Raw genomic sequence first — 25,862 nt, 5'->3', positions numbered from 1 at the left:
TCCCGGTATGTCCCGATTTCAACTCAGATCTGCATCCAGAGGACGCAGATCTGAGTTGAACACATATGCGGCTGAAGCAAGGAGCTGACACAGGTCAGCGCCTCGATTCGCCTCTGCGCGCCTCTCTCGCTGACACATATGCGGCTGAAGCGAGGAGCTGACCTGTGTGTCATGACACTGGGGGCAGAGAAGGAGAGGACGGCATGACACTGGGGACAGAGATGGAGAGGACGGCATGACACTGTGGGCAGAGATGGAGAGGACGGCATGACACTGGGGGCAGAGATGGAGAGGACGGCATGAATCTGGGGGCAGAGATGGAGGGGACATGAAACTAGGGGCAGAGATGGAGGGACATGAATCTGGGGGCAGAGATGGAGAGGTCATGAATCTGGGGGCAGAGATGGAGAGGTCATGAATCTGGGGGCAGAGATGGAGAGGACATGAATCTGGGGGCGGAGATGGAGGGGACATGAATCTGGGGGCAGAGATGGAGGGGACATGAATCTGGGGACAGAGATGGAGGGACATGAATCTGGGGGCAGAGATGGAGGGGACATGAATCTGGGGGCAGAGATGGAGGGACATGAATCTGGGGGCAGAGATGGAGGGGACATGAATCTGGGGGCAGAGATGGAGGGGACATGAATCTGGGGGCAGAGATGGAGGGACATGAATCTGGGGGCAGAGATGGAGGGGACATGAATCTGGGGGCAGAGATGGAGGGACATGAATCTGGGGGCAGAGATGGAGGGACATGAATCTGGGGGCAGAGATTGAGGGGACATGAATCTGGGGGCAGAGATGGGGGGACATGAATCTGAGGACAGAGATGGGGGGACATGAATCTGGGGGCAGAGATGGAGGGGACATGAATCTAGGGGCAGAGATGGAGGGGGGACATGAATCTGGGGGCAGAGATGGAGGGGACATGAAACTGGGGCAGAGATGGAGGGGACATGAAACTGGGGGCAGAGATGGAGGGGGGCATGAATCTGGGGGCAGAGGTGGAAGGGGGACATGAAACTGGGGGCAGATGAAGGGTGTATATGAAACTTGGGGAGAGATAGAGGGGGGACATATAATTTACGGGTGACTGTAGGAGGATTATACTGTGTGCGGGCACATGAAAAATTAACGAGTGGGCGGAGTCAACACAAACGTGGGTGGGGCTAAATTTGCCGCGTAGCATCTACCACACTAAGACTGGATAAACTTCTTTGATCTCCTTTCAGATTCTCTTTCATGGCCAGCAGTCTGTGCAAAGTAAATTTATCACCCCTGGCCTCTGGTGCCCCCTGGATACCTGGATGCGAATGGGTCCTGCTGAGTTCTATGAACCACGATTTCCTCCAAAAGAAGGTATTTTCTCCCTCTATGAGGCTGACAGCAGATTTTTCCCTGTCTCAGGACTGTATATGGTTTCTTCAGGGCTATAGACAATATCTTCTCCCTCAGGGGCTGCAGAGGAGTCACAGTAGGTCTGTAATTGGCCTGGGCTGTTCCCAGTCTCCAAATACAGAAGGGTAGACATACGCAGTGTAATTTATCATGTAAGTATGTAAAACATGTTAAGCATGAGGGAAGCTGCAAAACGAACAAATAAATTGGAAAATACATATAAAAACATATGAAAACAATATCTTCAACCACAGTGGCAGCGAAACACAAAAAAACAAAAAACAATGTAAGCAGTGTCCACTGGGATGTTGTACCAGCCTACTTTTGGAGAAAGTCATGGTTAATAGATCTCACTGACCTACTATGAGTTCTCTGCAGACCCTGAGGGTGAAGAAGTTGTCTATAGCCCCGAAGCAACCATATAAAGCAGAAGATCAATATATTATATTGACCCATGCCTTTTTTGGTCCATGCTGGGCTTTTGCACCAAAGCTTAAGAGCCTTTAGTTACGCCCCTGCCCTTCTTGGCACCTCAAAGCAAATATAGATCTGAAGGTTATTCAGATCCCAAACCAAACCCCCAAATCAATTCAGAATACAAAGGAGAGTCACGACGGTATCGGCATAGCTCGCTATGTTTGCTGAAGTCACTATATCAATGTTTGATACATGAGGCCTTGTATACAGACGCCTTCCATGAGATAAAATACAGACTTCGGAGAAGTAAATCAGGTGACGTCTTGGCATAGCGTGCAGTCCGTCTGGAATTCTCCCATTTACAGTCAGCACTGACAAGAAATCTGTCATGTTAATGTGTTCAGCAGGGTATGGTGTCAGACCTCGGGGTATCTCATGCTCATGTCAGACATGATCTATCGGCAGATCATCACTGTCTCACTTGTTCCTTGATGGTGAATTATTACTACTTCTTCTTATGGTGGAAATTTTTACCCCAAAAAATCCCGATTTAAAGGAAAAGACACTGTAAGCCGATGGCTGGTCTGACAACACGTAGGAAAAAAATTCTTAACTTTTGTGTAAAACACAGATAAAATGTAAAAATCATCTATGTCGGGGCCAGCGATCGGGAAAGCAGGGACGGTAATAAGCCTTCCCTGCCTTCTCTAGGGGAGCTCTGGCTGTAGTAATAGCCGGCTCCCTGTATCCGCAGCTCACCATTTCATGCAAGGACATACCAGTACCTACTTGCAGAATAAGACAACCACTTCCGGACGTATATACTCTATGGGCGGTTAATATTGGTGATCAGTATTAATAGGTCATCAATACCAGATCGGTGATGATCCAATTCCTAAGACCAGAACCCCCCCAATCTAAAATTGAAGGCCCTACCTAATGATAAGTCATCATCAATAAAGTCTCAGAAAACCCCATTACATATTGGTGACGTGATCAGCCTCTCCCTACTGAAGTGGAGAACTTCAGGGAACAAGAATAATGGCTGTCCATATGATGCATGAACACATCAGGTCCACCAGAACAGGGTAAACTCTTACAGAGCAACTTCCCATTCTGGAACATAGATAGGGCCACATTTCTGGGAGTTAGTAGTGTTGTATAAGAACTGGTGTCCTGAGATTGTATTCTCACTGATAGGATGTGAAAGTTGCTCCTTCCTCTTTCTATGAATAAGCTTCTTCCCTGTTTCACACACACCTGCCCGCTAAAAAATGTCCCATAATCATAGAAAAACGGGTCAATACGAGTAAAGAAATTGCCGACACGGACCACTATGCAGTCATTCTTTTCAAGGATTTTCTACCATAGCATCCAACATGCCAATATCCAACCCAGGTATTTTAGGTTGCGTGATGGAGCCCCCCAATTAAAATTGTAGGACACACCCTCCCCTCCGTTTGCAGACCAAAAAATCCCCATATTTGGCCGTCACACGGTACACAACTCCTTTTTTTTGGCCCCCTACTAGGGTTAAGCGATCGGGATCGGAGAAGATCGGATTCCGATTCTGATCTTTTCCCGTGGGATCGAGGTCGGAGGTTATTTCCCACAATGCTTGGCTACTGGCTAACAATGATTGCCCAGTCGTCAAGCATTGTGGGAAGTAACCTCCGACCTTGATCCCGCGGGAAAATATTGGAATCGGGATCCGTTCTTTTCCGATCCCGATCGCTCAACCCTACCTCCTACTCAGTATATGGCCCCCTTTTTTTTGGCCTCCACACAGTACATGACGTCCTTTTTTGGCCCCTCCCCAGTAAATGACTTTTTTTGTCCCCTCCAAAATATATGACCTCCTTTTTAGGTCTCCACAGTATATGGCATTGCGTTTTTGCCCCCTCCCGTTTTTGCTTCCAGTCCTCTTTTTTGCCCCGTATATGACCCCCACAGTATATGGCACAATTTTTTACCCCTCCCCCCACCACCACAATATATGGCACCTTACTTTGGCCTCCAGTATATGACCCCCTATTTTGCTCCCCCAATATAGGACCCCCACAGTATATGGTACCATTTTTTGCCCTGCCCACAGTATAGGACCCCCTTTCACCTGTCACTCTTGTGGCCTGTACTTTACATACGTGAATGATACTCGGTCACTTTTAATAGGATCCATCATGGCGGCTTCTGTCATTGTCCTTGGCAGCCATCCCAGCTCAGTCTACCAAATATTTCCTGCAATGTGCGAGTGATCATCAAAGTCAGAGGCACGTCTAATCTCCAACCCAAACATTCCACATCACCCGTTCCTCCAGCTATTTATAAACCATAATCTGGGGAATTTTAAGTGTAAGTGAAGACATGCGAGCGGCCGCCCGAAATGTACTCAGCGAGGGTCACGCTATCAGGACACCATTGCCGGGGCTTCGACAAAAGTGATAAGGAAGTGGCATGTTACTTTAGGGTTCAAGAGCGTATTCACAGGGATATCTTAAGAAAACCTTCAGGGGCATGTCCTCCTTAAAGGGCTAAAAGGCCTCTCCATTGTTCGGGTCCTCCGATGAACCTGGACAAGAGAGAGCCGGCACTAGTTTTTAAAATTCGATTGTCGATCATTTTCCAGCCGTTCCCGATCGTGTAATCTGCTCGATCGCCGATCGGGATCCGATCTTTCCCGATCGCTCAACCCTACTGCTGACCGACTACTATTTTGGCCTTGAAAGTGTTAATCTCCTCCTTTCTGACAGTGACAGGCTGTGTATGATAAATCTTCTCACTCCAGTGCACCAGAGAGCAGGAGGAATAAGTTTACGATGTTCAGACGGCGACCCCTATAGCCACGCCATTGACTGCGCTAATGAATACCCGGTAAAGATGAGAAGTGTTTTTGGAACCAAAATCTAAATTTCCGCTCATATTACAGAGGTTATTTTAGGATGATCCTGACATTACATAAGATCGCTGTTCTCAGCAAGTAATTGGAGATCAAATATGAAACCACGACGCGAGTCGGGAAGAAACGCGTGAGTCTCCTGAAACAATAAGAACTACTTTTAGAAACATGACATCTTGTTGGCGAGCTGCGGCGAAAGCTGAGCTATCAAGAATTCCCTTCTAATCGATCTCTGGCTCCTAATTTAATAGTAGTTTTTCTTTCCTTATCGCGCTTCTCTGGGCTGGAATATGCCGGAGCTAATTGTGTTATAGTGTGGTGTAAGCAGCCGCCGCAGGAAGGCGCCCAGAGAGCTTGCCAAGCTGAAAGGCCACTCCGAGACTAGGTATTTATAATAATTCCGTATTCGCAGCGCTCATGAACTATGACAATGGTGTTTTAATTGGAGTTCAAAGCTCTGGGAAAGTGCCCTTTACACAATGGATATCTGTCAGATGTTATTAAAGGGTTAAACTTGTGGGCGCCTAATGCCCCCAAATTACCATACAGGACAGTACACAGTCTGAGCGGATCTGTTACATCGCTGGAGGGACTTGCTGAATACCCTCATATAGCACAATCCCGATGTATAAGAAGCAAGTGGAGACCCCTCCCATACAGTAATATGGGGGCACCCAGTGCTTTACCTCAAGATTGTAAGACAAAGTGATGTCACAGTACAGGGATAATACACACAGTGATGTCACAGTACAGGATAATACACACAGTGATGTCACAGTACAGAGATAATACACACAGTGATGTCACAGTACAGGGATAATACACACAGTGATGTCACAGTACAGGATAATACACACAGTGATGTCACAGTACAGAGATAATACACACAGTGATGTCACAGTACAGAAATAATACACACAGTGATGTCACAGTACAGGATAATACACACAGTGATGTCACAGTACAGGATAATACACACAGTGATGTCACAGTACAGGATAATACACACAGTGATGTCACAGTACAGAGATAATACACACAGTGATGTCACAGTACAGAGATAATACACACAGTGATGTCACAATACAGGGATAATACACACAGTGATGTCACAGTACAGGGATAATACACACAGTGATGTCACAGTACAGGGATAATACACACAGTGATGTCACAGTACAGAGATAATACACACAGTGATGTCACAGTACAGAAATAATACACACAGTGATGTCACAGTACAGAGATAATACACACAGTGATGTCACAGTACAGGATAATACTCACAGTGATGTCACAGTACAGGATAATACACACAGTGATGTCACAGTACAGAGATAATACACACAGTGATGTCACAGTACAGAGATAATACACACAGTGATGTCACAATACAGGGATAATACACACAGTGATGTCACAGTACAGGGATAATACACACAGTGATGTCACAGTACAGGGATAATACACACAGTGATGTCACAGTACAGAGATAATACACACAGTGATGTCACAGTACAGAGATAATACACACAGTGATGTCACAGTACAGAGATAATACACACAGTGATGTCACAATACAGGGATAATACACACAGTGATGTCACAGTACAGGGATAATACACACAGTGATGTCACAGTACAGGATAATACACACAGTGATGTCACAGTACAGAGATAATACACACAGTGATGTCACAGTACAGGGATAATACACACAGTGATGTCACAGTACAGAGATAATACACACAGTGATGTCACAGTACAGAGATAATACACACAGTGATGTCACAGTACAGGATAATACACACAGTGATGTCACAGTACAGAGATAATACACACAGTGATGTCACAGTACAGAGATAATACACACAGTGATGTCACAGTACAGGGATAATACACACAGTGATGTCACAGTACAGGATAATACACACAGTGATGTCACAGTACAGGATAATACACACAGTGATGTCACAGTACAGGATAATACACACAGTGATGTCACAGTACAGGGATAATACACACAGTGATGTCACAGTACAGGATAATACACACAGTGATGTCACAGTACAGGATAATACACACAGTGATGTCACAGTACAGAGATAATACACACAGTGATGTCACAGTACAGGATAATACACATACCTCCTAACTTTTGAAAAGCAGAAATTTGGCCCTGCCCACTTTTATGTTGACTCCACCCATTCTCATTCATGTGTTCCCACACAGTATAATCCCCCCTCCATTTCTCCCCCAGTTTCATATACACCCTTCATCTGTCCCTAGTTTCATGTCTCCCCCTCCATCTCTGTCTCATTTCATATCCCCCCTGTTTCATGTCCCCCCGTCTCTGCCCCAGTGTCATGCCATTCTCCCCCCCTTCATCTGCCCCAGTGTCATGCCGTTCTCCCCCCCTTCATCTGCCCCAGTGTCATGCCATTCTCCCCCTTCATCTGCCCCAGTGTCATGCCATTCTCCCCCTTCATCTGCCCCAGTGTCATGCCGTTCTCCCCCCCTGCATCTGCCCCAATGTCATGCCATTCTCCCCCCTTCATCTGCCCCAGTGTCATGCCATTCTCCCCCCTTCATCTGCCCCGGTGTCATGCCGTTCTCCCCCCCTTCATCTGCCCCAGTGTCATGCCGTTCTCCCCCCCCTTCATCTGCCCCAGTGTCATGCCATTCTCCCCCTTCATCTGCCCCAGTGTCATTCCGTTCTCCCCCCCTGGATCTGCCCCAATGTCATGCCATTCTCCCCCCTTCATCTGCCCCAGTGTCATGCCATTCTCCCCCCTTCATCTGCCCCGGTGTTATGCCGTTCTCCCCCCCTTCATCTGCCCCAGTGTCATGCCGTTCTCCCCCCACCTTCATCTGCTCCAGTGTCATGCCGTTCTACCTTAATGTTTAACCCAAACAAACACTTACATGCACCTTCCCTCGCTCCTCTGCCGCTCTCTCCTCTCTCTCACTCATACACATAGTTGTAGGCACGATATTACGTCATGACATCGCGGCTACAAATGCCAGAGCTCAGCGTTAAAGCAGGAGCCGAACTGTGACAGCTCCTGCTTTAAACGCCTATGTATTCAGCTCATCGGGACAGCATGAGTTGAAATCGGGACATACCTCCCACTGACCGGGACCGCGGGACAGGACACTGAAATCGTGAGTGTCCCGCGGAATTCGGGATGGTTGGGAGGTATGAATACACACAGTGATGTCACCCACCCCAGGGCCGCCATTAATGCTTTATTTTTAATTAGATCAGTGTCTGCAGACAACAATCTAGTTTAATCATATCCTTCATCTAACTGCCTTGTAAACCAGCTACTTCAGGCCTGTATTTACAAGACACCAGACAAAAAATGTCAGTGCTTCTTGGCATAAGCGGGCGTAATAACGTCATGTGTGGACACTTGGACATGTTCACTTCCCCATGCTGAATGCCTAGCTACATCTCTGGGTCACAGTCAACCTTCTATGGTCCATAGTGATCACTAACTGCGCCTTTTGAGTAGAGATGGGGCCCCCTTGGTTTTTATGCCCTCTACCAGCTGCTGTGTATACTACCCTTGTATTTACTCCCATGGTCACTCTTAAGGGGATTGATTAAAGACATGGCACTAGATCCAAGGAATTTAAGGGTATATTCACACATGGCACAATTGCGGCATATTTGCTTATCCACAGCCATGTACAATGTATTTGGATCATAAATCCCCCCTGCATATGTATCTGAAGGAGTCTATGTAGGAAAGTGACCATCCGCAGGCTATAGACCGGTGCCCTGACACAGCGGTCACAGTGAAGGCCTATACAGCTGGAGTGACTTCGGCCTGTATATAGCAGCCCTGGCCTCTGATAGAGACTTTCCCAACCTTTCGCAGTCTCTCTGATAGAACATGTGTTCATGCGTGACAGCTCCGGTTTGTTCTTTTTCTCTGGCTGACATCTTAGCGGTGTCTTGCGCCAGCGGCATTCTTGGTTCTCCAGCGATATGTGAAAACAGAAAGTCCCGGAGCCCATCGGGGCTATATTTAACCTGTACGTCAGGCGGTGACTAATATGTAACAGGTAGCTGCCCTGCCAAACCACAGGAAGCTCCGGATCTGTAACGCACAATACACCGCCCTCGCTCGGCCGAACGCTCAGCTTGGAAATCTCTTAAACTCAACTGAGATTTTTGGCCAAGGAGAATTTTACATAATCTGCAAAAAATTGACAATAACCCGGAGTGTTACTGAGATGTGTCCGGCTGAGGCTCCGGGGGCCCGGCCTCCAACAAACCCTAGGAAACGGCCCATACTACAGGGGCGCATCCAGCATGAGGATAAAAGGGGAGGGGGCATTTTTTAAAATTTTTTAATCTGGTGTCGCACCGTGATCGCACCAGCCCATAGAATAAAGGTAACATCGTTTTTACCGCATATTGGTACAAGAAAAACAAAACCCACATGAAAATGGCCGTTCTGTTTTTTTTTTTGTTTGTTTGTTTTTTAATTCCTTCCCATTCGGCTTCCTGGGACATTTTAAGGAACATTATAAGGAACCATTTGGAAGTAAAGTTTGTCTAGTAAAAAACAAGCCCTCGTATGACGATGTAAATGGTGAAATGAAAAAGTTATGGGTTTTGGCAGGGAGTGAAAAAGAAAACACAAAAGTTTAAAGATGGCGGCGTCCTGTCGTGGTTGAAAAAAAAAAAAGATACATTTGGGTAGTTGTCGCATGACTTTTAGGGCTCTCCCTCGAAATTTTTAAGACTTAGGGTACATTCACACTGAGTAAACGCTAGCTTATTCTGAACGTAAAACACGTTCAGAATAAGCGGCGTCTAAAGCAGCTCCATTCATTTCTATGGGAGCGGGGATACGAGCGCTCCCCATAGAAATGAATGGGCTGCTTCTTTCACTCCGTGCAGTCCCATTGAAGTGAATGGGGAGTGCCGGCGTGTACGCTCCGGCATGAGCAGAGCTTGCCGTATACGCCGGCACTCCCCATTCACTTCAATGGGACTGCACGGAGTGAAAGAAGCAGCCCATTCATTTCTATGGGGAGCGCTCGTATCCCCGCTCCCATAGAAATGAATGGAGCTGCTTTAGACGCCGCTTATTCTGAACGTGTTTTACGTTCAGAATAAGCTAGCGTTTACTCAGTGTGAATTCACCCTAAGGTTGTAGCCTTAGGCCAGAAGACACATGGCCCCTCATTCCTGTGTGATTATAGCCTTGTAGACGCAGATCTTCCCTCTCGTCCACTGAACATCTGCTCAACTGGATTTTCCTCTTTTTCTTCTTCTTCAGAATTCTCATTGTGGTTCCACTTGCTTTGTGGCTTTTCCTCTTCATCATCATCATCATCATCATCATCATCATCATCAGATCACTTACTTCTGCTTTGTCTTCTTGTTCTTCCAGAGAGATGCTCTTCTGAAGAACCTCAACAGAGACGTATCTTGCAAGATGATTTAAAGGGACTGTCTATGACATGACCATGAATCATACATCACATGGCCATGGACTGATTTTTATCCACTGTCAATAAGCAATGACAGCAAGCAGAGATCTAGAAACCTGAAGGGAATTGTATACAAAGTATATTGGAAAATTGTACAACTTTTTATTACACAAACAATAACATCTAACGTTTATAATGCTTAAGGGATTCTCTGCAATGACGGTCTATTCTTAAAGAGAGACACTAATTAGTTTAGTCAGTATGCAAATGAGCTCTTGGGTGCGATGGCAGCGCCTGGTTTGCTCCTAAAACTTCATTTGAACATTGTCACAAGAGGACAGAGGCAGCAATTCACAAGGGGGAAAGACCATCTGGTTCTGGTGACAGTAACCTATCTATCTGCAGGGCTGGGGGGATATGCTGGTTCTGGTGAGAGTAACCTATCTATCTGCAGGGCTGGGGTGATATGCTGGTTCTGGTGAGAGTAACCTATCTATCTGCAGGGCTGGGGTGATATGCTGGGTCTGGTGACAGTAACCTATCTATCTGCAGGGCTGGGGTGATATGCTGGTTCTGGTGACACTAACCTATCTATCTGCAGGGCTGTGGTGATATGCTGGTTCTGGTGACACTAACCTATCTATCTGCAGGGCTGGGGTGATATGCTGGGTCTGGTGACACTAACCTATCTATCTGCAGGGCTGGGGTGATATGCTGGGTCTGGTGACAGTAACCTATCTATCTGCAGGGCTGGGGTGATATGCTGGGTCTGGTGACAGTAACCTATCTATCTGCAGGGCTGGGGTGATATGCTGGTTCTGGTGACACTAACCTATCTATCTGCAGGGCTGGGGTGATATGCTGGGTCTGGTGACAGTAACCTATCTATCTGCAGGGCTGGGGTGATATGCTGGGTCTGGTGACAGTAACCTATCTATCTGCAGGGCTGGGGTGATATGCTGGGTCTGGTGACAGTAACCTATCTATCTGCAGGGCTGGGGTGATATGCTGGGTCTGGTGACAGTAACCTATCTATCTGCAGGACTGGGGTGATATGCTGGTTGTGGTGACAGTAACCTATCTATCTGCAGGGCTGGGGTGATATGCTGGGTCTGGTGACAGTAACCTATCTATCTGCAGGGCTGGGGTGATATGCTGGGTCTGGTGACAGTAACCTATCTATCTGCAGGACTGGGGTGATATGCTGGTTGTGGTGACAGTAACCTATCTATCTGCAGGGCCGGGGTGATACTGGGTCTGGTGACAGTAACCTATCTATCTGCAGGGCTGGGGTGATATGCTGGTTGTGGTGACAGTAACCTATCTATCTGCAGGGCCGGGGTGATACTGGGTCTGGTGACACTCCCTTTAACATACTGCAATAATACACACAGCTGATCTGCCTGGGGGTCAGATCTAATGCTAATGGCCTATCCTAACATAACAGACAACCTCTTTAAGAAAGTGAAATGCTGAGATGTGACAGAACTTATTATCATGTAAGATTCCATTCTTTTTCTGGGGAATTCGGTTACAAGTCTGTCATGGAATTTGACGCTAAAAGCATCACGTCGCTCACCGGTGTAATATATAGAACTTCACTTCCATCAGTGGGAAGAAACTCTTTAAACTACATGGAAAATTTAAAAAAAAAAAAAAATTCTTTTTCAGGAAGTTTTTTTTTTTTTTTTTCTAAAAGAAAAAGTTATTGCAAGCTAAACTGCCATCTAGTGGATGCATGCAGCACTGCACCTAAAGAGAGGTGACGGAGACAGATCATATATACTGTACTAGCTGGTACCCGCGACTTCGTCTGCGGTGATTGTAGAAGTGGGTATATACAGGCGCGGGTAAGGTTTTCGTACTGTGTATAAGGTATGGGATATAAAATGTAACTGTGTATCTTGTTGTTGCTGTAATTCTGAGAGCACATGAGACTTTTGTGTTGAATGTAATTTGTATTTGAGCTGCTATACGGTGTTGGTATAAACTGTACATAGTGACTTTGGGACAGAGGTATTTCAGGTGAATATACTTCGATATACGACATTGTATGATTTGTTATTTTCCGCCAGTACATGTAAGTTTTGGGCACAGGATACTCTTGAGCAAGCAACATAAAGTCTGGCCCTGTGCATGACAGTTTAGTAACTCCATGTGCCTCTTAATAGCAATTAACCCCATCATGTCCCTCACATTAACCCCAGTGTAAGAGTTACTGATAGAGATGAGCGAGTACTGTTGGGATCAGCCGATCCGAACAGCACGCTTGCATAGAAATGAATGGACGTAGCCGGCACACGGGGGGTTAAGCGCGCTGGCTACATCCAAGCAGAAGTACCAGGTGCATCCATTCATTTCTATGGAGCGTGCTGTTCAGATCGGCTGATCCCAACAGTACTCGCTCATCTCTAGTTACTGATATGTGAGAGACTTGGAGGTAATAATTAAGTATCTTCATTACTGAGGTCTTTTATTAGTCCCTCCATATGTCTCACATATTAGTAACCTTTATATGGGGCACACAGGGGTTAATATGAGGGACATGATGGGGTTTATTCCTATTAATGTGAGGCACAAGGAGTTACTAACACTAAACTAATAACCCCAAATGGCTGACATTAATGAGAATAGGAAGTAAAGGAAGGGAGCTGTGTGTTTCTTACTTTCAGTTTGCTAGCAGCTTCGGCAGGAGCTACAGTCCTATGAAAAAGTTTGGGCACCCCTATTAATCTTAATCATTTTTAGTTCTAAATATTTTGGTATTTGCAACAGCCATTTCAGTTTGATATACAGTCCTATGAAAAAGTTTGGGCACCCCTATTAATCTTAATCATTTTTAGTTCTAAATATGTTGGTGTTTGCAGAAGCCATTTCAGTTTGATATATCTAATAACCAATGGACACAGTAATATTTCAGGATTGAAAAGAGGTTTATTGTACTAACAGAAAATGTGTAATATGCATTCAACCAAAATTCGACCTGTGCAAAAGTATGGGCACCTCAACAGAAAAGTGACATTAATATTTAGTAGATCCTCCTTTTGCAAAGATAACAGCCTCTAGTCGCTTCCTGTAGCTTTTAATCAGTTCCTGGATCCTGGATAAAGGTATTTTGGACAAACAATTCAAGTTCCGTTAAGTTAGATGGTCGCCGAGCATGGACAGCCCGCTTCAAATCATCCCACAGATGTTCAATGATATTCAGGTCTGGGGACTGGGATGGCCATTCCAGAACATTGTAATTGTTCCTCTGCATGAATGCCTGAGGATTTGGAGCGGTGTTTTGGATCATTGTCTTGCTGAAATATCCATCCCCGGCGTAACTTCAACTTCGTCACTGATTCTTGAACATTATTCTCAAGAATCTGCTGATACTGAGTGGAATCCATGCGACCCTCAACTTTAACAAGATTTCCGATGCCGGCATTGGCCACACAGCCCCAAAGCATGATGGAACCTCCACCAAATTTTACAGTGGGTAGCATGTGTTTTTCTTGGAATGCTGTTTTTTTTCGACGCCATGCATAACGCCTTTTTGTATGACCAAACAACTCAATCTTTGTTTCATCAGTCCACAGGACCTTCTTCCAAAATGAAGCTGGCTTGTCCAAATGTGCTTTTTCATACCTCAGGCGACTGTTTGTGGCGTGCTTGCAGAAACGGCTTCTTTCTCATCACTCTCCCATACAGCTTCTCCTTGTGCAAAGTGCGCTGTATTGTTGACCGATGCACAGTGACACCATCTGCAGCAAGATGATGCTGCAGCTCTTTGGAGGTGGTCTGTGGATTGTCCTTGACTCTTCTCACCATTCTTCTTCTCTGCCTTTCTGATATTTTCTTGGCCTGCCACTTCTGGGCTTAACAAGAACTGTCCCTGTGGTCTTCCATTTCCTTACTATGTTCCTCACAGTGGAAACTGACAGGTTAAATCTCTGAGACAACTTTTTGTATCCTTCCGCTGAACAACTATGTTGAACAATCTTTGTTTTCAGATCATTTGAGAGCGGGCTGTCCATGTTCGGCGACCATCAAACTTAACTGAACTTGAATTGTTTTGTAAAGAGGAATGGGCCAAAATACCTTCATCCAGGATCCAGGAACTGATTAAAAGCTACAGGAAGCGACTAGAGGCTGTTATCTTTGCAAAAGGAGGATCTACTAAATATTAATGTCACTTTTCTGTTGAGGTGCCCAGACTTTTGCACTGGTCAAATTTTGGTTTAATGCATATTGCACATTTTCTGTTAGTACAATAAACCTCATTTCAATCCTGAAATATTACTGTGTCCATCAGTTATTAGATAGATCAAACTGAAATGGCTGCTGCAAACACCAAAATATTTAGAACTAAAAATGATTAAGATTAATAGGGGTGCCCAAACTTTTTCATAGGACTGTATAATTAGTAGGGTAGGATAGACAAGTTAGTTGGGGTACAGACCGAGACATACCAAACCCGTCACAGGAGCAGGTCTCCACTGGGCGGCTGCCCGAAATCCCAACATATAATAAGCACTGATATACACTCACCGGCCACTTTATTAGGTACACCTGTCCAACTGCTCGTTAACACTTAATTTCTAATCAGCCAATCACATGGCGGCAACTCAGTGCATTTAGGCATGTAGACATGGTCAAGACAATCTCCTGCAGTTCAAACCGAGCATCAGTATGGGGAAGAAAGGTGATTTGAGTGCCTTTGAACGTGGCATGGTTGTTGGTGCCAGAAGGGCTGGTCTGAGTATTTCAGAAACTGCTGATCTACTGGGATTTTCACGCACAACCATCTCTAGGGTTTACAGAGAATGGTCCGAAAAAGAAAAAACATCCAGTGAGCGGCAGTTCTGTGGGCGGAAATGCGTTGTTGATGCCAGAGGTCAGAGGAGAATGGCCAGACTGGTTCGAGCTGATAGAAAGGCAACAGTGACTCAAATAGCCACCCGTTACAACCAAGGTAGCCAGAAGAGCATCTCTGAACGCACAGTACGTCGAACTTTGAGGCAGATGGGCTACAGCAGCAGAAGACCACACCGGGTGCCACTCCTTTCAGCTAAGAACAGGAAACTGAGGCTACAATTTGCACAAGCTCATCGAAATTGGACAATTGAAGATTGGAAAAACGTTGCCTGGTCTGATGAGTCTCGATTTCTGCTGCGACATTCGGATGGTAGGGTCAGAATTTGGCGTCAACAACATGAAAGCATGGATCCATCCTGCCTTGTATCGGTAACGGTTCAGGCTGGTGGTGGGGGTGTCATGGTGTGGGGAATATTTTCTTGGCACTCTTTGGGCCCCTTGGTACCAATTGAGCATCGTTGCAACGCCAAAGCCTACCTGAGTATTGTTGCTGACCATGTCCATCCCTTTATGACCACAATGTACCCAACATCTGATGGCTACTTTCAGCAGGATAATGCAATGCCATGTCATAAAGCTGGAATCATCTCAGACTGGTTTCTTGAACATGACAATGAGTTCACTGTACTCCAATGGCCTCCACAGTCACCAGATCTCAATCCAATAGAGGAGCATCTTTGGGATGTGGTGGAACGGGAGATTCGCATCATGGATGTGCAGCCGACAAATCTGCGGCAACTGTGTGATGCCATCATGTCAATATGGACCAAAATCTCTGAGGAATGCTTCCAGCACCTTGTTGAATCTATGCCACGAAGAATTGAGGCAGTTCTGAAGGCAAAAGGGGGTCCAACCCGTTACTAGCATGGTGTACCTAATAAAGTGGCCGGTGAGTGTAGTTAGTGACCTGAGGCCTCCAGACCCAAAAGGAGAGGGGTTATATAGTGTCCCAAGGTCAGGGGCAGGCCATATTCCACAAGAGGGGGGTTTAAGGCACAGCCCAGCAAGTCACTATACCAAGGTGAGGAGACAAATGTGATCCAGTAATGCCATGTTTGGTCAAAGAGAGCCACACGCTCAGGATAGACGTGGTGATTCTCCATACGATGAATCCTGTTCACTGTCTCCAATCATTGCCGAATCGTCGGAGGTTTGGAGAATCTCCATCTCGCCGGGGTACAGATCTTTGGAGAGCGTTTGTACCTGCCCAGGGAACTGTTGTGGCGATGGAACAATCACAATGTACATTTTTTTCCCTATCAGTATGTCTTTGCAGAATGGGAGGAAATCCAAGCAAACACGGGGAGAACATACAAACTCCTTGTAGATGGTGTTACTGGCGGGATTCGAACCCAGGATTCCAGTGCTGCAAGGCTACAGTGCTAACCACTGAGCCACCGTGTTGCCCCTTGTGATAACATAGATAATTGTCTGTACTTCAGTCCAGAACTGCCTGAATCCAGAGCAGCCCCCAAAAATACGTAGCAGATGTATCCTGTTTCCACTCACAAGAGTTCAAAGGGTGTCAGTGGGTAATTTGACGGCGATGAGGAGGACAAGGTGGCGGACTTGCATCCATTCCTATGGGGTAACTCTGGCGAGGTCAAAGTTCAAGTCATGCTAACACACCCTAGCACAGTGATGGAGAACCTTTTAAAGACTGAGAAAGAAGAAGAGTGCCCAAACTGCAACTCAAAACCCACTAATTTATCACAAAGTGCCAACATGGCAATTTAACCTTAATAATGTGCAGACCCACAATTACAGACCTGCAAAATATGGTCATATGAATGGGGCTTTATAGAGCTTTATGCTCCACTATGACCCCCACACAGTACAATCAGCTCCACAGTGGCCCCCACACAGTATAATCTGCTCCACAGTGGCCTCCACACAGTACAATTTGCTCCACAGTGACCCCCACACAGTACAATCAGCTCCACAGTGGCCTCCACACAGTACAATTTGCTCCACAGTGGCCCCCACACAGTATAATCTGCTCCATAGTGGCCCCCACACAGTATAATCTGCTCCACAGTGGCCTCCACACAGTACAATCAGCTCCACAGTTGCCCCCGCACAGTATAATCTGCTCCACAGTGGCCTCCACACAGTACAATCAGCTCCACAGTTGCCCCCGCACAGTATAATCTGCTCCACAGTGGCCCCCGCACAGTATAATCTGCTCCACAGTGGCCCCCGCACAGTACAATCAGCTCCACAGTGGCCCCCACACAGTATAATCTGCTGCACAGTGGCCTCCACACAGTACAATCTGCTCCACAGTGGCCTCCACACAGTACAATTTGCTCCACAGTGGCCCCCACACAGTATAATCTGCTCCATAGTGGCCCCCACACAGTACAATCTGCTCCACAGTGGCCCTCACACAGTATAACCTGCTGCACAGTGGTCCCCACACTGTACATTTTGTTTCACGGTGGTCCTCACACAGTATAATCTGTTCCATGGATGGATGCCCAAAGAGAAGGCTCTGAGTGCCACCTCTGGCACCTGTGCCATAGGTTCGTCATCACAGCCCTAGCCTATACTTTATGGAAATGGGCAGCCTGAAATTGTCCACTCCAGGATTTAAAGTTAGTGTTCAGCAAACCCAGTGTAAAGTTGAGCCGAACGGTCTACTGTTAACCCTTCAAGAACGTATCTGTATGTCCTTGCATGGTTAAGCAACTGTAGCTGCAGAATCGGGGAGCGGCCTTTATTACAGGTAGCCCCCCGTTAGCATCCCTGCCTTTCTGATTGATGTGAACTAGTTCTCAATGAGTGCTGTGTACACAGCTATGGGAGCTGCCATGTTTTGGCTCCCCTTCCAGCCTGGAGGTCACATGACCACTGGGGTCCAGGAACTACGGGGTGCAGAGTATACCAGGAGGCTGCACTCCTCCAATAAATAGGGCTAATGTACAAGTCCCAGTTGCAGGGGAAGTAGCAGAGGCAACCCCCCCCCCCCCTCACAAAATACATGACACCCATAATAACCATTATAGAACATAATTTATTAACAGAACAACAACAGTATAAAGTAACAAAACCAAAAATAGTCATCTCTGAGACAAAAACTCTTCACTCCCAGGCCATGTGCTCCGCAGGAGGGTCACCGGTGAACCTAAACCCGGTGAAAACATTCTGGAGACTGGGGAAGGCGCTCCTCACTTTGTGTACCACGCAGGCCGGGATGGGCTTCTTATCTCCCTCCCCCCGATAGCCATGTATCCATGCTGAGAAAGTGCGGTAACAAACCCTCCGGAGATATCTGAAAGGAAAAAGCACAAGGGGTTAACTTCATCCTAGAAAGTGAAGACATATTGCTTTAGGTTCACTGAGGTGGTGCGTCTGGTATTTCCACCGTGACAGTAAAAGGGTTTCAGGCACCATCCCTTTAACCAAGTGAATATAAGAAACTTTGTATTATCCATTAACAGAGAAAAATGCCTCTTTCTCCACTTCGGCTGTTGACCCTTCTTTCTCTATTAAACTTACTCTGAATTCATTGCGAAATCTGTCTTCAGGGAGAAGACGGATTTTCAGCTCACTGAGGGATCAGGTTACATGCTCTCCATTGAAGTCTATGGAGAGGGGAGCTAAAGATGCTGCTGCTGGTACTAAGTCTTCTATCCCACCCCAATGCTGAATCTCACACTCAGTGGGTTGTAAACCGGATTCTACCACCTAACCATTTTGGCTTTGCTTATGTTGTATCATTGTGCAATCACTGACAGTGCTGCACCGTAGGCGTATATCCTAATGGTGTGTTTACATAGTGTATTTTTTTTTTTTTAAATTTAAAAGGGAATCTACCATTAAACTACTTTTTTTTCTAATGAACACGTCGGAATAGCCTTAAGAAAGGCTATTCGTCTCCTACCTTTAGACGTGGTCTCCACCGCGCTGTTCCATAGAAATACCGGTTAAAACCTGTATGCAAATGAGCTCTCCGCAGCAATGAGGGCGGGCCCCAGCACTGAAAGACCAATGATCGCATCCCCATTGCTGCCCAGAGCTCTTTCCTGCGCCGCCTCCTTCTTCTGCAGCAACTCTGCCTCTTCTGGCTTCTTTTGCTCTTGTAGTTCTATACAAGAGCATAGAGAGGCCACCTCAAAATGGCCACCGGCCAGCTCCTGTATTGAACTGCAAGAGCGGCTACCCAAAAATGGCCGCCAGAAGAGAACTATAGAACTACAAGAGCAAGAAAGAGCTCTCGGGCAGCAATGGGGATGCGCTCATCGGCCTTTCAGCGCTGGGGCCCGCCCTCATTGCTGCGGAGAGCTCATTTGCATACCGGTTAAAACCGGTATTTCTATGGAACAGCGCAGCGGAGACCACGTCTAAAGGTAGGAAACAAGGCAGGCAGTTCTATATACTGCTGAATTCAGCGCACTATTGGCTTTCCCGATCTGTGCCCCGGGTAAAGAGCTATTGGTCCCGGTACTGTAGCTCTTTACAGTCAGAAGGGCGTTCCTGACAGTTTGTCAGGAACGTCCTTCTCAACAGCAGCACCTATCGCGCTGTACTGTGTGAGCAGGGAGGAACCCCCCTCTCCTCCTGATAATATTTGTCTATGGACGAGCACTGTGAGCAGAGGGAGGGGGCGTTCCTCCCTGCTCACACTGTACAGCGCGATAGGCGCTGCTTTTAAGAAGGACATTCCTGACTGACTGTCAGGAACACCCTTCTGACTGTAAAGAGCTACGGTACCGGGACCGATAGCTCTTTACCCGGGGCACAGATCGGGAAAGCCGACAGTGCGCTGAATTCAGCAGTACACAGAACTGGCTGTGCCCAAATCCATGAAAGGTCCTCTTTAAGAACTGCATGTGGTTTTAAAGGGAGGCGGTAGCGGATTGGGGCACATGCAGCACCACTCCTATTCAAGTACACAGCTAAAGCCATCTACCTGTGATCAAACTTCTGCTACATCATCACCCAGATGTCACATGTATCGGACACTAGGGCACCCACGTAGCTGCGCAGGGACAGCAGCCGGCCTCAGTCACATCCATTAGACACTGTAGGTCTCCATAGAACATCTACGGCCTATGCTAGCGCCATATCACCTCACAAGAGGACAGGACTACTCTGGAACTGTTACCTGTTCTTCTCGGCATCAGGAGGTGGACACCTGTGAATGTTACGTAACATAATATTCACAATGTCTTCCTTCTGGCAGAATAAGGTGAAGAGCGGGTGCTCGGTTATACAGCTCCGGCCTTCTAAGTGATCCTTCAGCTTTTCGATCTCCTTACAGCAGACCGATTCCATCTCGGTGGGCAGTGATATACAGTTGTCACACCGGCACCAAGTCGCGTTCATTAGCCGGCCTGGTGCCGACTCCTCGAGCGTCATGGATCCCGCTTCCTTTATGATGAGACTGGACGGGCAAATCTCAACCCCTAATATCTGGAAAGGAATATTTGACAATTATTATAAAGTTCTAGGCCCAAAGCCTGAGGCTGCAGTTAGTGTGTCCATGGAGATCTTGTATGGATCCAGATCAGCCCTTACATCAATATCTACATCCTTCCTGGCTTGTATAACCGTATATATGGGGACAATAACATATATAGGGATAAGGTCCCCATGACAACACTGCTCCGGCGGCCATCTTTTATCCAGATATCCCATACTACACATTGGTCACTGCAATATGCAAAAAGTAACGTATATTACTCCCACGGACGTCCTCTTACCTCATCTTCGGAAGACACGGCCGTGTCATTACCATCTACATTACTGGCAGCCATTTTGATTTCCTATGTTTTCAATATTAATCTCAGATTCTGAAAAATAAATTAAAAAAAGGCACATTTTTAAAAAATAAAGCGATAAATAAATGTACCTAAATGGACCCATGATATACACTTATATGGGGATGATTGCAAAGACACAGAGGGGGGAGCAGGAGGATCCAAGCTGCTTAACATGATAAATGATTTAGGATAGGTCATCAAATGAAGACTGGCAAGTGACCCTCACCTAGACTCAATGAAAAAAAAAAAAGAAAAAAAGTCACATCATTGATCATTTTACACAAAACTCCAAAACTGGTGCGGACAGAAGTATTGGCGCCCTCAGCCTAATACTTGGTAGCACAACCTTTAGACACAATAACTGCGCACAACCGCTTCCGCTAACCAGCAATGAGTTTCTTACAAGGCTCTGCTGGAATCTTAGACCATTCTTCTTTGGCTCCTGCTCCAGGTCCCCCCTGAGATGTGAAGGGGGCCTTCTCCAAACTGCCACCAAGAGATCTCTCCCCCTCCCCCACAGGTGTTCTATGGGATTCAGGGCTGGACTCATTGCTGCCACTTTACAAGTCTCCAGGGCTTTCTCTCACCACCATTTTCTAGTGCTGACCTGAAGTGTGTTTTGGGTCCTTGTCCTGCTGGAAGACCCCTGACCTCTGAGGGAGACCCAGCTTTCTCACACTGGACCCTACATGATGCTGCACAATGTGTTGGTCGTCTTCAGACTTCATAATGCCATGCACACGGTCAAGCAGTCCAGTGCCAGAGGCAGCAAAGCAACCCCAAACCATCAGGGACGTCCGCCATGTCTGACTGTAGGGGGCGTCTTCTTTTCTTTGAAGGCCTCTTTCTTTTCCTGTAATCTCTATGTTGATGCCTTTTCCTACTTTTGTCTCCTCTGACCAGAGAACATTCTTCCAGAACGGTTTTGGCTTTCTCAGGTAAGTTTTGGCAAACTCCAGCCTGGCTTATGTCTGTGGGTAAGAAGTGGGGTCTTCCGGGGTCTCCTACCATACAGTCCCTTCTCATTCAGACGCTGACGCTGGATAGTACGGGTTGACACTGTTGTACCCTCGGACTGCAGGGCAGCTTGGACTTGTTTGGATGTTAGTCGAGGTTCTTTATCCGCCATCCGCACAATCTTGCGGTGAAATCTCTCGTCCATGTTTCTTTTCCGTCCACATCTAGGGAGGTTAGCCACAGTGCCATGGGCTTTACACTTCTTGATGACACTGCGCACGGTAGACACAGGAACATTCAGGTCTTTGGAGATGGACTTGTAGCCTTGAGATTGCTCATGCTTCCTCACAATTTTGCTTCTCAAGTCCTCAGACAGTCCTTTGGTCTTCTTTCTTTTCTCCATGCTCAATGTGGTCACACAAGGACACAGGACAGAGGTTGAGTCAACTTTAATCCATTTCAACGGGCTACAAGTGTGATTTAGTTATTGCCACCACCTGTTAGGTGCCTCAGGTAAGTAACAGGTGCTGTTAATTACACAAATTAGTGAAGCATCACATGATTTTTCAAACAGTGCCAATACTTTTCTCCACCCCCTTTTTTAGGTTTGGTGTGGAATTATATCCAATTTGGCTTTTTGACAATTCTTTTTGTGGTTTTCCATTAAAGACAAATTAAATGAAGATAATAATACCAAAGAATTTGTGCTTGCAATCATTTTCTGGAAGAACATGAGTATTATCTTACAGAATTGCAGGAGTGCCAATACTTTTGGCCAATACTGTAGATAGATAGATATGAAATGATAGATAAAGTCTGGTAAGTGGAGAAAGAAGCATTTTTCTCCAATAAGGTCTATTACTTAAAACAGTTTAGTACGCTGAGAAATTGGATTTTTGTACTTGCCATAAAATCTCTAACATATTCATTGGGGAACACGGCCATAGGCCAGGCCACTAGGAAATAAGAAAGTGTTGGCTCCACCTAAGTGGGCTATACCCCCTCCACAGACAGAAAGATAATCAGTTTTGTTCCAAACAGCGATAGAAGATGATAAAACGTGAAGCACCAACTACCGACCAAAAGGCGAATCAGAGAAAACCTCACAGAAGGAGGAGGAAGCCCGTTGTGGACCAGTAGGGCCAGGTGAGCATACTGACGCCAGTCCAGAGGACACCAATGTTAGATCATGATTGCCGAAGAATGAGGGGCCCAATTGGGACCCTAGGGTTTACAGAATAAAATGGAGAACCAGCCAGATACTGAGCCAGGGCCCTCAGGAGATGGATGCCCCAAAGAAGGTTGCCCAATCCCTACATGGAGTCTTTATAGGGGAACAAGAAGCTGGAGCAGTGACAGGGTTGAGACACAACCTGGAGGAACTAAGACAGGGGTGCTCACACTTTTTCAGCATGTGAGCTACTTTATAAACTGACCAAGGCAAAAGATCTACTACCCACTTCTTGTGGGCGGGCCTGTGGGTGGGGCCAGGGTGTGTCTGTGTGCGGGGCCAGGCATGTGGGCGGGGTCGGGCGGAGCGTGAGAGCAGGAGACAGCGGCGTTCTGTGGCCGCCCAGGGATCCCCGGTGTCTGCTTGTACACAGCGCAGGCTGAGAGTTATCTCTGGACACTGGCAGGTTGGGGCTGCGGCAGCCCCGCCTGCCAGTGTCCAGAGATGACTCTCAGCCTGCGCTGTGAACAAGCAGCACCCCGGCTCCCTCCATCCCTAAGAGCAGGGAGCGCGTCATCCTTCCCCGGAGCTGCTGCCCGGCCTGCAAGTGTCCGGAGTGCTTGTTCACAGCGCAGGCTGAGAGTCGACTCTCAGCCTGCACTGTGAACAAGCAGACACCGGGGATCCCTGGCGGGATCCCGCGATCGAACCATACGTCCTTTGCGATCGATCGGTAGATCGCGATCGACGTGTTGGGCACCCCTGATCTAACACTACCCCCAACACATACGGTCCTAGAAAAAGGAAGGAAGCGAAATGCAACCAAGTTTAAAAAGGTTGTTCGGGTGAAAAAAAAAAAAAAAAAGTTATATGTAATAACTTATCATACTCACCTGTCCCCGGTGTCCTTCCAGTGTTCAGGAGGCCTAATTTTAAAAAAAGTGTTTTTTCTTGTTTTTTTTTTGCCTGGACAACACCTTCAAGCATGCTGCATAAAAGTTGAGTAGATCCGAAGAAAGAAAAAACTAAAATAAAAAGCGAAAGACTTGCCAGTGGGACATGTCTGCCTCCTATGGACACTAGGCTAAAACTGATTCACTTCGGCCTCCGAGTGGCCGGGCCTATACCTATAGCACTGTGTCCCCCAATTATATAAAGGAGCCTAGTAAGTGGAGAAAGAAGCATTATACTCCACTAAGGTCTATTACTTTAGAAGTAGAGAGGAGCAAACACTATTCGAAACAGCCGTTTCGAATAGCACGCTCCCATAGAAATGAATGGAGGCGGCCGGCACGCAGACTTTGCCGGCGGCCAGCTGCTTAACCCCCCCCCGCATGCCGGCTACATCCATTAATTTCTATGGGAGCATACTATTCTATACGGCTGTTTCGAAGAGTGTTTGCCCATCTCTATTTAGAAAGAAAGGAGCCAGGTAAGTGGGGAAAGTAGTATTTCTCTCCACTAAGGTCTATTAGTTTAGAACAGTGATTCCCAATGTAGTCCAGGTGGACCCCCAGGGGTCCACAGGAGACTTGACAGGGGTCTACGTTGTCGTGGATATTATATGGAAATATCCAACTATGGAATATGGTAGAAATGTAGCAGCAGGGGTCCATCGAAACCAGTAAAATTTTGAAAGTGGTCTACGAGAAAAAAAAAAAAAAGTTTGGAAACCTCTGGTTTAGAAGGACAGGTACCTGCTAAGTGGAGAAAGAAGCATTTTTCTCCACTAAGGTCTATTTTAGAAGGAAAGAAACCTGGTAAGTGGAGAAAGAATCATTATTCTCCACTAAGGTCTATTACTTTAGAAGGAAAGGAGCCTTTTAAGTGGAAAAAGAATCATTATTCTCTACTAAGGTGTATTACTCTAGAAGAAAAGGAGCCTGGTAAGTGGATAAATATGCATTATTCACCAGTAAGGTCTATTACTTTAGATAGGAGCCTAGTAAGTGGAGAAAGAAGAATTATTCTCCACTAAGCTCTACTACTTTAGAAAGAAAGGCATCTGGTAAGTGGAGAAAGAAGCATTATTCTTCATTAAGGTCTATTACTTTAGAAGGAAAGGAGCCTGGTAAGTTGAGAAAGAAGCATTATTCTCCACCAAGGTCTATTACTTTAGAAAGAAAGGCATCTGGAAGGTGGAGAAAGAAGCATTATTCTTCACTAAGGTCTATTACTTTAGAAGGAAAGAGCCTGGAAAATGGAGAAAGAAGCATTATTCTCCACTAACATCTATTACTTTAGAAAGGAGCCTGGTAAGTGGAGAAAGAAGCAGTATTCTTCATTAAGTTCTGTTACTTTAGAAGGAAAGGAGCCTGGTAAGTGGAGAAAGAAGCATTATTCTCCACTAAGATCTATTACTTTAGAAAGGAGCCTGGTAAGTGGAGAAAGAAGCAGTATTCTTCATTAAGTTCTGTTACTTTAGAAGGAAAGAGCCTGGAAAATGGAGAAAGAAGCATTATTCTCCACTAACATCTATTACTTTAGAAAGGAGCCTGGTAAGTGGAGAAAGAAGCAGTATTCTTCATTAAGTTCTGTTACTTTAGAAGGAAAGGAGCCTGGTAAGTGGAGAAAGAAGCATTATTCTCCACTAAGATCTATTACTTTAGATAGGAGACGAGTAAGGGGAGAAAGAAGCATTTCTTTCAATGTAGCCTTTGAATGTCAAAGTAAAAATAGTCTTCGCCATCTTGGACAATACGTAGTCATGGCTCTCAGTAAGTCAAAAAAAAACACACAAGGTAAATAAAACCAGTGTGTCCTAAAAGCCCAAAACAAGCAGGATATAAGGGGTTAACACGTCTTAATACAATGGGGACACCTTGAGGACCGTCTCAGGCTCTCGCTGCGGGTGTTCTCTACAGACCTCACGGGTTCCGCTATGGACCATCTACATACCCTCACATGGGGGGGGGGGAAGCGGCTGTTTGAATGTCAC

The 25,862-nt window shown here is 46.2% G+C and overlaps 2 protein-coding genes across 2 annotated transcripts in view; both read right to left on the bottom strand.

The window, feature by feature from the left end:
* The window catches only part of SYTL2 (synaptotagmin like 2), a 328,908-nt gene that overhangs the window by 253,762 nt on the left and 49,284 nt on the right, over window positions 1-25,862 (bottom strand). The gene's annotated exons all lie outside the window — the stretch shown is intronic.
* Window positions 18,111-20,814, bottom strand: LOC142193968 (P2X purinoceptor 7-like). The gene is made up of 3 exons (XM_075262991.1): window positions 20,737-20,814; window positions 20,139-20,446; window positions 18,111-18,302 (listed from the first exon to the last, which is right to left on the bottom strand). The coding sequence occupies exons 1-3, from the start codon at window positions 20,788-20,790 to the stop codon at window positions 18,113-18,115; spliced, it is 552 nt and encodes a 183-aa protein (XP_075119092.1). The 5' UTR covers window positions 20,791-20,814; the 3' UTR covers window positions 18,111-18,112.

The sequence above is a fragment of the Leptodactylus fuscus genome, chromosome 2, assembly GCF_031893055.1.
Source record: "Leptodactylus fuscus isolate aLepFus1 chromosome 2, aLepFus1.hap2, whole genome shotgun sequence".
In the NCBI taxonomy this organism is placed as follows: Eukaryota; Metazoa; Chordata; class Amphibia; order Anura; family Leptodactylidae; genus Leptodactylus; species Leptodactylus fuscus.
Note: the sequence above shows the minus strand (reverse complement) of the source record. Positions and strands in the feature narration are given on the sequence as shown.

Bases quoted from the DNA above. Each gene is read 5' to 3' on its own strand.
- LOC142193968 (XM_075262991.1), bottom strand. From the start codon at position 20,790: ATGGCTGCCAGTAATGTAGATGGTAATGACACGGCCGTGTCTTCCGAA. The intron at 20,447-20,736 runs GTAAGAGGACGT...ATTCCTTTCCAG, and splicing joins CCGTGTCTTCCGAAGATGAG to ATATTAGGGGTTGAGATTTG. The intron at 18,303-20,138 runs GTAACAGTTCCA...TTTTCCTTTCAG, and splicing joins CCTGATGCCGAGAAGAACAG to ATATCTCCGGAGGGTTTGTT.